Genomic DNA, 14,445 nt, shown 5'->3' with positions numbered 1-14,445 from the left:
TTTTTTTTTTTTTTTTAATGCCTCAGACAGAAAGCGGCACCCTTATCTATGTTGTCCAAAAGTCTGAAGTGAAATTATGTAATCATCGAGTGAGCTTATGAACAGGATATAAATATTTGTACTGGTGGATTCATGGCTTTTTTAAATACTGTTGGGGCTTGCAGCTAACTGAATGTACAGTATAATTAGTTATTTCCTGACAGTTAGTTAGTGACCCTGCAGAAACATTTAACATGAACATGATGTTAGAGTGTGTTGATACTTAATAAAACATGCCATCCTGCCTACAGCAGAAACACAGTACATTAAAAATAATGAAGCTATAACACATGAAGGAGCAATGTATAGATTCTTGTCTCGTTAAGTGACCTCAGAAACAATCCCTCTCCCTGTCTCCGCCATAGACGTACGAGGACCAGCACAGCAGTGAGGAGGAAGAGGAAGAGGAGGAGGAGAGCGAGGATGGAGAGGAGGAAGATGACATCACAAGTGCCGAGTCAGAGAGCAGCGAAGACGAGGAGGGTGGGGAGCCGGAGGACCAGCAGGGGGCCAGTAGACAGCAGCAGCTGGAGTGGGACGACTCCACTCTCACCTACTAAAACACACACACACACATACACCAACAGACACCCATAATACTCAACACAAGGCCTCACACACACACACACGCACACATCACCAGTTCACACACAGATTGTCATACTCACTGCTTCACATATGCCCCCTCCCCCTTGCAGTTTCACGTTGAAGGAGCCATAATGTTAAACAAAAATACAAAAAGATAAACATTTTCTTCAGCATCTATATGGTCAAGGCTTTCCTATTGTCATTTTCGTGTTGGTACTCAGTGTAGTGTAGTCATCACCGGATTGCTGATTTTCACTTTTTATTTTTTTATTTATTATATTTTAATTCCCAGGAAAACTTGGCCTATATTCGTTTTTAATTGTGTGAGGAAGCCTACCCTGCACTTTTTAGTTTCTCTCAGAGGTAAGGCTTTTCAAATGGAGAAATTTTTTTTCATTCAGACCATTTTTCCTGATGTATATTCTTACTTAATGCTTTTAGATTTGTTTGCCGCTGAACTCACATAAAGCTTTGACTTGAGTTTTCTTGACTTGTAGTCCACAGTAAAAGAAAATAATGCTTTCAAATAAGTAGACCGCATTTTTCTTTTCTTCTTAGTGCATGAGGATATTTGAGACATCATATGTGTAGAGAGATAAATTGCTTTTTAAAGATTTTGTAAATATGAAGAAATCATGTAATTAGTCAATGTGTTTGTGAAGGCCTACTCAACAGGGTCCAATATCTAAAATGACGCAGTATGTAATGTAGAATATTTGTGTCACAGAGGATCTAGCATGTTGCTGAATTTCCGCAAAAGCTCTTCCATCATGCTTGTACAAAAATGTCTGCTTCATGACGAGAAACCCAGGACTGTTAAGCAGAGGTTTCCATGACAAAGAGGTGTCCATTTTGTCTTTTCGTTTTTTCAAAGAGGAATTTTTTTTATTTTTTATTTTTTTCTTTCTCGTAGGCAGGCCATGATGATTGTCAGTTGCTTTGCTTGCACAGGTGGCAATGCTCTATGTATTCCATTCCCAATAGATCTCACTGTTGTACAGAAGGGGTTTTCTTTTTGTTCAGAGGAAGCATAAACAGACAAATGCTAATGTACAAATCAGCATTTTGTATTGAATGGTACAACACCAGGCCAGCAGGTACTGTAGTCTTCTTGATATTGAAATATGGGTACTAACATTTCTGCCAGTATATTTGGACAAGTAAAGAGATTTCCTCTGCAGCTTCTAATAGAGGTGTATCTCTGACCCACTCCTGCAGTATTCACACGAGCAGGAATGGTAAAAAATCTTTTAAACTAACGAAGAAGCAGATTTATAAAAGACTGGTTATGTAGTGCAATTGCTGGCATTGTTTTTGAGGAGAGAAGTGAAATTAAATTACTTCTCAGGATTGCGTTGTGGCAACTTTATTTTTCAATGACACTGCTATTTGACCTGAAATAGTAATACATATTTGATGCATTTTTTTAAAAGGGTTTCTTATTGCAAAATAAGCCCAGTCTTTATTGTACTTCATTGAGTTACAGCTGAGGATATACCTGCATATTCTACAATAGGAAAACATTTTAAAAATGAATACTCTTGTTTGAATCTTAAAATTATTATTTCTTGCAGTAGACCACTAGATTTTATTGTACATTGAAATTTACTGTAGAGGTGTTAAGATATTTGTTTACATTTGGTAAACTTATTTTCCTTCTGGTATTAGTATAAAGCCTATACAATTGATTGGGAAAATGTGTCAAACCTCCTTTCAGACACTGATGTCCATCATGGATGTATATATCTTTCACAAAACCAGATACAAATGTACCATCACAATTAACTATTTAGCGTTTGTCTCATGTTGTTGTTGGGTACCAAGTAAAATGTAAACATTTCCAAACCTGCATTCATTAAAGCTGATCAGATTTGGGGCACTGCAGTGAACAGTGGCAATGCCAGGAGTAGAAATGTTGGTCTCCTATTTTTGCATGCAAATCTATTTTAAGAGGCCAAAACTCTGTTCATTCAGAAACACATTAAAGGACTTTTAGGAGACCGTTTCCAGGCTATGTTTGGGTTGCACAGTTGCATTTGATTTTAAGTTCAGTTAAATTTATGACTTCTACAAGTCTGTTGTGGAAATATAGTGAACAGTCTCCCCTCAGCGATGACTTGGACTTGGAGTTAAAATGGTCTGAGCCGGCTGAGATGGGAGTGCCTTTTGCTGATCAGACCTTTTAGCAGGTCTAACAAAAACAGTCATCCATGCTCTTTTATTTGTGGCGATTTTGTGTTTTATTAATTTGTATTCATTTAATGCTAGCTTTCTTACACAGCTGGGGATTGCATTTTCTTTCAGTTTGTCGTAACAATAGTCCACTGCTAGTTTTATTAAAGGTGACAAATGTTTTACATAGATGTCATGTGTCCATGTTGATGTGTAGAGGAAGTAGATTCATATTGTATCTTCTATAGATATTGTACTAAATCATTGACAGAATCCATCTTTAAAATTATGTACAGTACATAATAATGACATTGCTTTGGCAGCATACATGGGTATACTGTTAATCGACCTGTTTGTGTATAGTGGAAGGTAATTTTGAACAGTGTCCTAATGCCTGAGTTGTTGAGAAATGATTTTGAGGGCAGCATGAAATTCACAAATGTATGAGCCTGTCAGTGCTGAAATTCTCATGGTTTCATTATGTCAAACATTTGATATTCACATTTCATCTACAGATTCAAGTACAATGCCATGGGTCACTGATATGTGCACAGTGACTGAAGTCTCCAAACGGTGACCACACCACATCCAGTTTTCTGGGTTATATGCTTTCTGATCACCCCCTGAGCTAAGTGTAAGTTGGTTGAGTTGAATGTCACTGCCTAACAAACTGAAATGCAGCCATACTGTAATAACACTAAGATGTAAGGGGAATTTACTTTGCATGAACCACACGTTTATGTATGTTCCATGTCGGGTTGTGAGACTGGAGTAAGAAAGGAGATGTGATCCACTACTGATTCTCAGATCGTCTTGTTTCACATGTCCACGACACTCCAGGTATTTTTTGTTTGTTTTCTTTTAAAAATTTGTTCAAAATGGAAGGTCAATATGTTTTCAGAACGGTTGGATGCTTCCTTTGTGCTTGTTGGAGCTGCTCTCACTTTTCTACCAATTGAAAGGCAAATTGTAGTGAAGTTGATGATTGCTCATAAACAAAATAAAGGATGATGAGATGGGGTATAACTTCCTTATGTTCTTGTTTTCCTTAAATCACTGCTCATACTCAGTATATCACTAGTCTAAACATGGTGCTGGTGGTACACGCCCTAAGTAGTACTACTGAAAGTATTTTAAATCTTGAGCATTAGTGCCCTCTTGTGGTGGAAATAAAATTCCAGAAGTAAAAGGTCTAATGACATTTCTCAGGTAGAACAAATTCAGCCAGTAATTACAACATAAAAATCATTTACTATTGTTTTTTTTTTTTCTTGTCACATTCAAAGTTACATCACTTAAAAGCTGAATATTCATCGATTATTGCTGTAAACAAAAAGCTCAAAATAATTTTAACCAGTCAAACCTGAAGATAAATTATAATGCAACACTGTGATCACTGCAAATGTGAAAGTTCTGTTGTCAATCTAATCACCATTTGAAATGCTTGATGCTTATGATTTTAAAGAGAATGGACAAAATAACTGACAGCTGACAATCTACAATATAAATACCTAGAATATAACAGTGTAGTGCTCAAAGGTTATTAAATGGGTGCCGAATACAACTCAAAGATTATCATCCCTTATTTATTTCAGATGTACAGAAGGTGAAAATAAACTACATTTTCTGCACGGCAGCATTTCTAACTGATTGAAGAGATGCAAGAGTTTTTAATTTGCGAGGACACTGAACAGTGCAGGCTGCAACTGCAGTGGCCTCATGTTCCTTGATTGTTAAAACGATCACAGAAACTACTCATCAAACTGACTGACACAATTAACAGATGGCAAACAAATCTGTTTCACATTGCACCCAAACTGGTCAGAAACCTCTCTGATCATGTTTGTGTGCATCTTAATACTAAATTTGCACAAATATTAACTTTTAAATTGCTGGTTCTGATTTACAAGATTTTCTGTATAAAGTTAATATTTTTGAGAGATAAGAAAATCTACTATGCTACGCTATTATAACAAAGCTGTGACTTTTATTGTGCATGTATTTTGTTCGACAGTTTTAAACCTATTGTTACTGACATCCTGAAGCTTTAGGTGCTGTTTCGATGTATCTGCTGCTTGACTGCTTTAAAATCCTAAAGTTAAAGGTGTGATTATCATATATCTGTTATTTTGTCCAATCTCTGTACGCAATTAAGAAATAAAAATAAAATTATATCTCGACCATTTGCGGCACTCATACTAAAAAAAAACAACCCGGTTAAGAAATACAGCACAAATCACAACAGAATACTGGACTCTCCTCTACATTCATACATGTCTTCATATTAAACAAATCACATGCTCGTACCTATAATACAGTTGTACACTTTTCTGGACGAATAAAAGACATTTACTAAAGTTGAGGGCTATAAAACAATAATATTAATAAGTGTTAGAACTTTCAGTAGCGCTTACAAGTGCTCTGATTATTTACAATATTGATGATCCATTGGCACATTTCTTTCTTGATAAAAACAAAGACACAGAGCTAAAGTTAAAATTAACATTCTGTAGAATTGCTATGCCTCGGTTTTGACACCAGAGCTAGCTAAAGCCATAATTTTGTCTTCAGACCCTGAAAAAGAAAAGAAAAAGCAGATAAATATGGACGTTTGTCTAATAATTTGTGTATATAAGCATTCTGGTGAAATCATCGTCTGTTCTCACCCAAATTTGCAGTCACTTTTTCAAACTGGCTAAGAAGAGCTGTGGCATTTTCAGTGAGAAAAGCCTCGTCCGCTGAAGTAAGCTGTTGGACCAGCAAAAAAAAAAAAAAGAAAAGAAAAGATGTGTTGTTAATTTCTGTGCATCACATGACCGAAAAAAGAATCAGGTCTTTTGTGTTTACTTGGCTGTCAGCTTAGTGACACCTAAATGATTAAAATGAGCCAGTGCAGCTTTAAGAGGACTCGTTGACTCTTGAGCACAAGCCACTGAGTCATCCCTGAACCCATGGAAAAACATCCCCTTGCATGCTGTAAGCGATCCTCACCTTCTCCCCCAGTTTTCTCAAGGCTGTGAGGATTTCCATTTTCTGCTGCGTGTACATGCCCTGCGACAGTTTCCCTACCATGACATCACGGTCCATCTGTGCAGAATGTCACACACCATTCAGACAATTATCAGGCCAAGCAATATACAGATAAAAATTACTAAGTATTTGAATTGACTATACAGATCTGCATTAAACAAACAAACAAAAAAAAATGTCTATGATGTTGTCGTTCAAACCTCTGCTAGTCTGGTTCTCAACTGTCCTGGCTGCTTCTTAGCAAAAAGTCGTATCACCTCTGGGGTTTTGAATGCTTGGCTGATGGCAGCCTGGATTGCCTGATGAAGACAAAGACATTGTAAAAAACAAAGTATAATTAGAGATCACTGCATATATACCTGATGATGTTATGTCTTCTATAACCTTTTTACACCAGCCTTAATACACAGTAGTAGTACTTTATTGTTTAACTATCCATACCAGCTGCATTCCACCGAGTTCATCCACAAGTGTCATGTCTCCAGTCATTATCTTCTTCAGAGAGTCATTGAATTCACTCAGCTGTTCCAAGGTTTCCTTTTTTGTCTCCTCGTATTCTTCCTCATCCAGTTCTTCTCTGGAATAAACAATGAAAGGATGAGAAACTTTCAGCAGCACAAGTAAATCAATCACATCCTTTTTAGAATTTTCTAGTATATATATTTGATAATTCCTTAGCCTACCAGTTATACCACGTCAAATGTTAAGGGACTCTACATCGGTGTGTTTAATGGATTTCTCCACTTTGCACCTGCATTCCTCCAGATCCTGGAGCTGCTGCATCAGTCTGTCAAGCTGCTCTTCCATGTTTTGCCTCAGTTTTCCAGTTTCTGATTTCCCACGAGAAGCCATCCTTGGTTATACACCACTATACTCTACCTCCAACCTAAGAAGACTGAGAATTCACAGGAAAACCAGACATACTAAAAATTATTTTGTAGTATGCCCTAAGTCACCTGTAACAATAACAGCATAACGTCGACCTAGCATGCTATTTGTAGACTGCTGTAGCTAATGAACAACAAATGGAACTGGCATTACAACAAAACACGCTACCGGACAACTATACTGACAGTCTGTGGATGAATCTATTTGCCTTTGTTAAAGTTGTATAGTTAGCTGAATAGCTAGCTTGCATGCTAAAAGAAAACATCTCACCAGTGCTGTAAACAGTTGAAAATCAGTCGTGCGATAAGTTAGCTAAATACATGCGTCAATTTGACAAATGTGCCATCGAATTAAAATCGAATTATTTAAATTAATTAAAATGCTCAAACAAAAACTATTTTTTTTTCCTTTTAAATCAGTTAAAAATATTTTGTGTTTGTCGAGGCGTTTGTGGTTTTGGGGACTTGTGATCGTGAACGCAGCTTGTCGAGCGTGGGTGCGGCTGTCAGTTTCCTGCTCGAATCTGGCCAATCAGCTTTCAGGATCGTAGCGTGACGTGTACGTCCGTAAAAGAAGCAGACGTGACATTAGAGCAGCTCATTCCCGCAATTTGTTCTGGTATTACAAAGATTATTTGCTTGATTTCACTATCCAAACTCGCTGTCAAAACTGCGAGAGTGTTTTCTGCTTGAGAGACTTGTACGTTTATCACGATATCAGGGATCGAGCTCGCATTGCCTAGTTATTTGTTGCGGGGAAGCTAACTTAGCTAACGTTGGCTAAGGCGCTAACGTTACATGACGCTAACATTTAATATACGCTTGTAACTAACTACAGACTTTGTTCAACATATGCGTCGCTGTTGTGTAGATCCAGTCGCAGCATGAAGCATGGAGGGTCAGATTGTCACCAAAGTGGTCCTGCTGTCCTGCGGGTCTTTCAACCCCATCACCAGCATGCACCTGAGGATGTTTGAACTGGCCCGAGATCATCTGGAAGACACAGGTTGAATGAAATTGGAGTTAGATATTTTTAGATATTTTACTGTGTGCACGACACTCCAACTTGCTCCCAGTGTAGAGTCCAGGCATAGTAACTCACTCTGTGTGTGTGTGTGTGTGTGTGTGTGTGTGTGTGTAAAAGAATGAAAGAGAAACAAACGTATTTGGGAATAAAATGCTACATATGTGCAGTCCACATACCAAATGGTTCTACATTCATAATCTTTCTACAGTTTCTTTAGTAAATAATGTGTTAAATTATTAGATTATTATTACTAATATATAAAAGTGTAGGAAGATTTTAATAATGTGGCTGTTTATATACTGGTAGATTTAAACTGCAACCATGCATCATATTTTACAGTACAATATTAAGTTTTGTATTCTTAATTTTAAACTTAGTTAAAGCTGTTAAACAAATGAGAGGATTAAAACCTTAATGCATTCCCTTTGAAAGGAAGTAGTTGTAGATGTGCTAAGTAACAGAAAATGGAGATACTGAAGCATTTTGGTTTGACAATCAATCAATCAATCAAGTTTTATTTATATAGCACCATTCACACAGATTATGTAATTTAAAGTGCTTTACAGATTGAAAACAGTCTGTGAGAGTGAAAATAGTGCACGAGATATATTTCACCTGTTCTAGATTCCACTAGAGGTTGAACACTTGAATTGTATGAGTCAGCCTTTATTCTTGTTAAATCATCATATGGGTTTTACAGTCGTGTGCACTCTGTGTGGCTAATACTATACTTAACTGCTCTTTATCACCCTGTATCGCACGTATTTCTTTGTGCCTCAGGTCAGTACAAGGTGGTGAAAGGCATAATCTCTCCAGTGGGTGATGGCTATAAGAAGAAGGGACTGGTTGAGGCCTGCCATCGCCTGGAAATGGCCAGATTGGCCACAGAGAACTCAGACTGGATCACAGTAGATTCCTGGGAGAGCTTGCAGCCCGAGTGGGTGGAGACAGTTAAAGTTATTCGGTAAGGGCTTATGTGTTTTGGTGATTTGTGTGCTTGCAACAGGCTAGATTACTTTTTTTAGTTACTGCAGGTGTAAGGGAAGTCTTCCAAAGAAGTTGAAACACTTGTTAGACCTGTAGCTTTTTCCTGCTGTATAATTTCCTCTACTTCTTCTTTGTCAGTGATGTCACTCTAAAGCACTCATTTGTCAAATCTCTAAACACTGGTAATCTAATGACTTACAAGTAGACTCTCAAGCAGTTTAAGATATGATGTGGTCTTTAAGTACAAGTGATTGATAGTGGAATTGCGATGGCACAAAGGTTAACAAATGATAGAGTCCTACTGATGTTATCTGAATTCTTTAAGCATTATAGTAACTGTCACCTGTCAGAGGTTCACATTTGCTGCCAATACGTGGCGAAAGGGTTCCAGGTATATATATGTATAGTTTTCAGGTTTGGGGAAAGTAATTGCTTTGATATGTTTCGTAAAGACTTTCAGCTGCATTCTGCAGATGCTAAAATTTATCTTAAGGCAAAATGACACTACAGACAAAGACAATTTCCAGAGCACAAATTGGAAGTGGAAAACTTGAATCATAAATCCAGTTTGACTAATATGTTTTGAATGGTAAACACTGAGTTTTGATATGTCAAAATTAACTATTGTTACACTATATTCTTTTTATGTGTATTCACCTAGGCATCACTATGAGGAACTGCTTGAGGCAGAGCAGAACAAAGATGATGTGGACACAGTCAAGTATACCAAAAAGAGACGCATAGAGGAGAATTATTTTGAAGGTTCAGCTCACCTGAAAAGGAGAGGTAAGTCATGTACAGCTATGCATAACCTCTAACATAGATATTGCTCTCTATCCTATACTTAACTCCTCCCTTTTCCAATCCCTGATTGCAGACAAGCAACAAGTCTCATCATGCTGCTGTATTCACAGTTTAGTGTATGCAGTTTAACTTAATAACAGTAGACAGTGTTTTAAAGGTGTGGATACTCAGGGTGTGGAGGGTGACACCCTATTCCACACCCTTTAGTAAAGGCAAGAAAGGTGTAGTGGTGAGCAAGAGATGAGCATTCAGAGGTAAAAGAAGCAAAACAGTTGGTGTGCGTCAGTGGCAAAGCCAGAACCTAATATTCTAGTTTAGTACCTGATTTTACAACAGTCTTTTAGTGACAAGAATTTCTTAACTGTGTGCATATCTATCATGTCCACATCTACAAAAATAATCAACTTCTTTGGTTACTGAATCATTTCAATATCTTAAAAATAATGTATAAAATAAGAGTAATTTTTAAATCCCAGTCTCTCAAATCAGAGGCATTGCTGCTTTTCTTTGTCTGTCATTGTAAATGAATATCCCTGTTTGGACAGAGCAAGACATAAACTAAAAATAGACTAGAAATTAATGGGAAAGTTAACGCAGATAGATAATGAAACAGAATTGATCATGAAAATAATAAGTAGTTGCAGCCCTACACTTAACTACAGTATGTTTATAAAAGAGTCTGCAGAAACTTAATGCATTACAAAACTGTAAACTTGCTGTAATATTTTCCAAGTCATTGTCTCCTGACAGAGAGCACTGACTTTCATTACTACTAAGTAAATACTGAGATTAGGTTCTAGGTTGTGATGTTATGAAAGAATGCCATGTCCTTCAAATCTCTTGTTAAACCATTTTTTTGTCAGAAAGCTCTCATAAACCCTTATCCTATCCTCTTTTTTTCTTACATTTTTAATCTTTTGTGGTTGACTGTGTCATTTGTTTTATGATCTCACATTCATACAATACATTTGTTTCAATTTGCTTTTGTATTAATTGTTTGCTGCTGTCTTTTCCCTGTAAGCATCTTTGTTGAGGGAAGCTGCATCCAGATACGGTTTATTATGATAAAGTGTTGTCTTTCCATAACAGGGAGCCCACAACTGATGTTGCTGTGTGGGGCTGATGTCCTGCAGTCCTTTGAGACACCCAATCTATGGAAGCAGGACGATATCACTGAGATTGTGGGCTGCTATGGACTGGTTTGCATTACCCGCAGTGGCAATGACCCCTATTCTTTTATCCACAAATCAGACACACTGTGGAAGTATCGCAAGAACATCCACGTGGTCCATGAGTGGGTGACCAACGAGATCTCAGCCACTCATGTGCGCCGGGCACTTCGCCGAGGTCATAGCGTCAGGTACCTATTGCCAGATGCAGTGGTTTACTACATACACGAGCATGACCTCTACAGTGCAGAGAGCGAGCAGAAAAATGCTGATGTAGTTCTAGCACCGCTTCAGAGATACACGGGTGCCTCCTCAAGCTGAGGAAGCAATGAAGTAATGCTGTGGCTTTACTGTGAATTTGAAACAAATCGAACATCAGACATTTAAACTTCCACCAGTGCCTACACTACGCAAGAGCCTTTTCTAGGGAGTCTGTGTTTTCAAGAGGATACATTTTCATAGACTACTGAGTGAAGTGAATTTTGTAGTTTGTGTGTGTGTACATGAGTCAGAAAAAGAACTGAACAGCAGTTTAACCAGCATGATGATCAATTAACTCTCATATAAATGTGCTGTGTGGTTATTGAACTAGGAATTCACAATTTTACGTGAAAAGGTTAGTGCACATTGTTTGGAGATATGTAGAATGAGTGTTAGTTTTTTTTAATGTTAGTGGAAGTTCTTTCCTACTTGATACAGTAAGTTCGTTCGTTTGTTAACTTTTCCATGCACTTTCTGAGACAAAACCTAAAAGCAGGCAATGTATTTTAAACATGTTTGCTCAGTGCTGCAGATTTCAAAATTAAAGATGTGATTTGTATTTGCTGGAAATGAAGTAAACAGCTTCTTTGTTTCTATCTTGCAAGCTTTTAATTGCTGTAACAATAATACAATCAATCCTGACGGCAAACAAGCTTAACTTGGAAGTGTGGTGATAACTGACAGACGACAAAGTCTGAAATAAGAAACTGAAGCCAACTAAAGATTCGTTGTGAAAGAAATGTGTTGAAATGAAAGTAAAACTGATTATATTCCATTGGTAAAACTGATTATATTCCATTGGTATCAGAGTTCGTACTTTATTGATCAAAAAACTAAATATATTAGTCAAATTTAAAAGGTGAATTCAATAATATCTGCTTTAAGACTACATCACAAAGTCATGCATATCCTACTGAACAGTTGATGAATGTCTGTGTCAAGTACCTTTGACAAGTTTATGTACATGTAGAGTCTTGTCTTAAAAACAGTCCCGACTAGATTTTCTTACATAATGACCAAGTGGCATACCTGCTGCTTAGCTGAAGGTGCAAGCATGAAATCTGACAACTTTGTTTTACTTTCTTTGAAGCTGGAGTTGTATCAGTACCTTCTATGCTGCATACCAACGTCAAGTTTTTTTTCTCACTGCACTAAGAGGTCATCTTTATAAAAATAGCAGATGTTTGATTCCTATTAGCATTTAAGCCAGACGTTTATTCCATCGTTAAGATTTTCACAATTTAAAAGTAGGACTTATTTTACACAGATGTCAGTAACCTCAACAAATCTGTCTACTCTTGCAACAAGATCTGAGAAAATGAAGCAAGGATCATAGTCCATGTATTTGCATATGTATAAAATTAACGTGCAGCACCTGAGACAGGTAAGTATAAGGCATTTTATTATTCCATGGACTGCAGTGGGACTAGTCAGACATGTCTGTTTTCCCATCTACACCCTGACAATGCTATGAGCACCGCCCTCATCCTTGCACACAGTAATCCTGAGGAGACAGCGAATACGGTTAAGCGCATACCTATATTTATACCTCCAGGTCTCCTGTAAAGCAGCATTGTCTCAGCCACTTTTGAGAGCACCTCATCAGTCCTGCAGTGTGAGGAAACTTCACTGAAACACAGGAGGAAAGAGGAAATAAATCAGTAAAATGCCAGCCAACCTCTGTGGTACATGGGATATTATCAGCAATGTCAACCTTGAGGGCTACATGGTTGCGCTGGGTAAGTTTTTAAAGAATGTTTGAGCCTAAGATTATTATCTAATATGAAACGTTTATTAAAACATTTGATACATCTGTATCAAATACTGGTGTTTTTATTTCTGCTGTAAAATGTATGCAGAGTGCTGGCAGTGAAATGCATTTTCACAGTGTGGGAAAAGTGTTGTATCAGAACTATTTAGGGTATGCATGAGACTATGTGAGGTGAATAAGGTACTTGTAGTCCATGTGTGTATTACATCCCCTATATTTGTACCTTATATATTCAGGTAAAACACATGTCTGCCTTTCCAGGCATCAGCCCTCAGCTACGAAAGATTGCTCTGAAGTTAAAGCTGAAGAAAGTGATTGAGCAGCAGGGGGATGAGTACATCATCAAAACCACAAGCACCTTTCGAAACTACACAGTTTCTTTCAGAATGGGTCAGGAGTTTGAGGAGTTTACTCGCGGACTGGACAACAGAAATGTGAAGGTGCAGATGAATGACTTCTAAACAACAATCATGGCTGCAAGTGTTTTGTAGATATGTTTGACATGTTTTACCTTTTATTTTGTAATTAAAACTTTAGGGATGTACACACTCTCTTTTACTATCTGTACAGTCACTGGTGACATGGGAAGGGAATAAAATGGTGTGTGAGCAGATTGGAGAGAAGAAGAACCGGGGCTGGGCTCATTGGATTGAAGATGACAAGCTGCATCTGGTAGGAATACGAATATGGACATTTTATTCATATTTCTTACACATAATTCACAGAACTATGATGATTAACTTTCCCACATTTATATTCTTATCCCATCTAAAGATATTGTACTTACTTCATATTTGTATGACCTGTTACCAGGACCTGTTCTGTGAAGGGGAAGTCTGCAGTCAGGTTTTTAAGAAGAAGTAAATCAGTGAAGAGGAATAAAAGCCATATTTGTGGAAAAGTTACACTGTGATCAAAGGCCTAATGTGTTATGTAGAGCCGATAGTTTTGTGGTATTTGCTCTGCAGTAACATTTAATACTGGATTCACTTGAAAAGTCTTTCCTGTCAGGTTATGGATTTGCACCACTAGATGGCATTACTTCATCACGTTTGTCAGATACTGATCTACACTGATCTGTAGATTGATGAGCTTGTTCTCAGATTAAAAAATAGTGAACATCAAGCACATTCACGTCTCCTTTCAGCTGGCTGAAAACAGATTGTATTTGATTCCTAATGTTTCCTTAAAATCAGACAAACTAGAGATAACGTATTCTTACACTTTTTACACTGATATTGTTTATCTGGTATTTCATTGGGCAACTGGTAAAATAACCTAAGTATAAATAAGTATTAATAAACAGATATTATTATTGGTATGACCAAACCATCGTGTAAAGTGAGGTGTAAATGTTTTGAAATACAGTCGTGCTTTATGTTAGATTTGTGTAATAATACATTTTTAAAATAAATCTTAAACAGCATCTTTTCTATGTCGGTTTTCCATAATAAAATGTTTCTCAAATGTTTTTCAATCATTCATTTTAATAATTGTATATTTAGCAAACAGAACAGGTGTATATTTGGGACTATTCATCCACAGGTGAGGATGAGACAGAAATTGTGATCCGTAGAGAAAATCCTCCATCTAAAAATACTATTGCCTATTGCTAAGCCCTACACGGTTCATGCACCCTGGCTTTAATAAATAACTACAGGCTGCACTATTTATAAACGGGAAGGAGAAAACAGCATAAATCAGATTAAC

At 37.2% G+C, this 14,445-nt stretch overlaps 3 protein-coding genes across 7 annotated transcripts in view; 2 read left to right on the top strand and 1 right to left on the bottom strand.

Annotated features, from left to right (window-relative positions):
• The window catches only part of clstn1 (calsyntenin 1), a 33,713-nt gene extending 29,891 nt beyond the window's left edge, over positions 1-3,822 (top strand). For all 4 annotated transcript variants that reach the window (XM_026331616.1, XM_026331617.1, XM_026331615.1 and 1 more), the window contains one exon: positions 405-3,822. In XM_026331616.1, coding sequence (XP_026187401.1) covers positions 405-599 — 195 coding nt within the window. In that variant the 3' untranslated portion in view covers positions 600-3,822. The remainder of the gene's footprint in view (positions 1-404) is intronic.
• Positions 3,823-4,358: 536 nt separating this feature from the next.
• lzic (leucine zipper and CTNNBIP1 domain containing) lies at positions 4,359-7,237 on the bottom strand. Of its 2 annotated transcripts, none has more exons than XM_026331620.2 (7): positions 6,988-7,237; positions 6,581-6,752; positions 6,271-6,406; positions 6,030-6,128; positions 5,791-5,886; positions 5,466-5,547; positions 4,359-5,373 (listed from the first exon to the last, which is right to left on the bottom strand). In XM_026331620.2, exons 2-7 carry the CDS (start codon positions 6,679-6,681, stop codon positions 5,318-5,320), a joined length of 570 nt encoding a protein of 189 aa, XP_026187405.1. In that variant the 5' UTR covers positions 6,682-6,752; positions 6,988-7,237; the 3' UTR covers positions 4,359-5,317. The 2 variants fall into 2 exon arrangements, with proteins under 2 accessions (XP_026187405.1, XP_026187404.1); XM_026331619.2 differs by having other exon boundaries at positions 6,581-6,724; positions 6,988-7,229.
• A 25-nt stretch (positions 7,238-7,262) lies between these two features.
• On the top strand, positions 7,263-14,161 carry nmnat1 (nicotinamide nucleotide adenylyltransferase 1). The gene is made up of 9 exons (XM_033325314.1): positions 7,263-7,335; positions 7,588-7,722; positions 8,524-8,707; positions 9,392-9,516; positions 10,624-11,023; positions 12,627-12,703; positions 12,997-13,175; positions 13,306-13,407; positions 13,549-14,161. Exons 2-9 carry the CDS (start codon positions 7,608-7,610, stop codon positions 13,597-13,599), a joined length of 1,233 nt encoding a protein of 410 aa, XP_033181205.1. The 5' UTR covers positions 7,263-7,335; positions 7,588-7,607; the 3' UTR covers positions 13,600-14,161.
• Positions 14,162-14,445: the final 284 nt, after the last annotated feature.

Source organism: Mastacembelus armatus, chromosome 7, assembly GCF_900324485.2.
Source record: "Mastacembelus armatus chromosome 7, fMasArm1.2, whole genome shotgun sequence".
NCBI lineage: Eukaryota > Metazoa > Chordata > Actinopteri > Synbranchiformes > Mastacembelidae > Mastacembelus > Mastacembelus armatus.
Note: the sequence above shows the minus strand (reverse complement) of the source record. Positions and strands in the feature narration are given on the sequence as shown.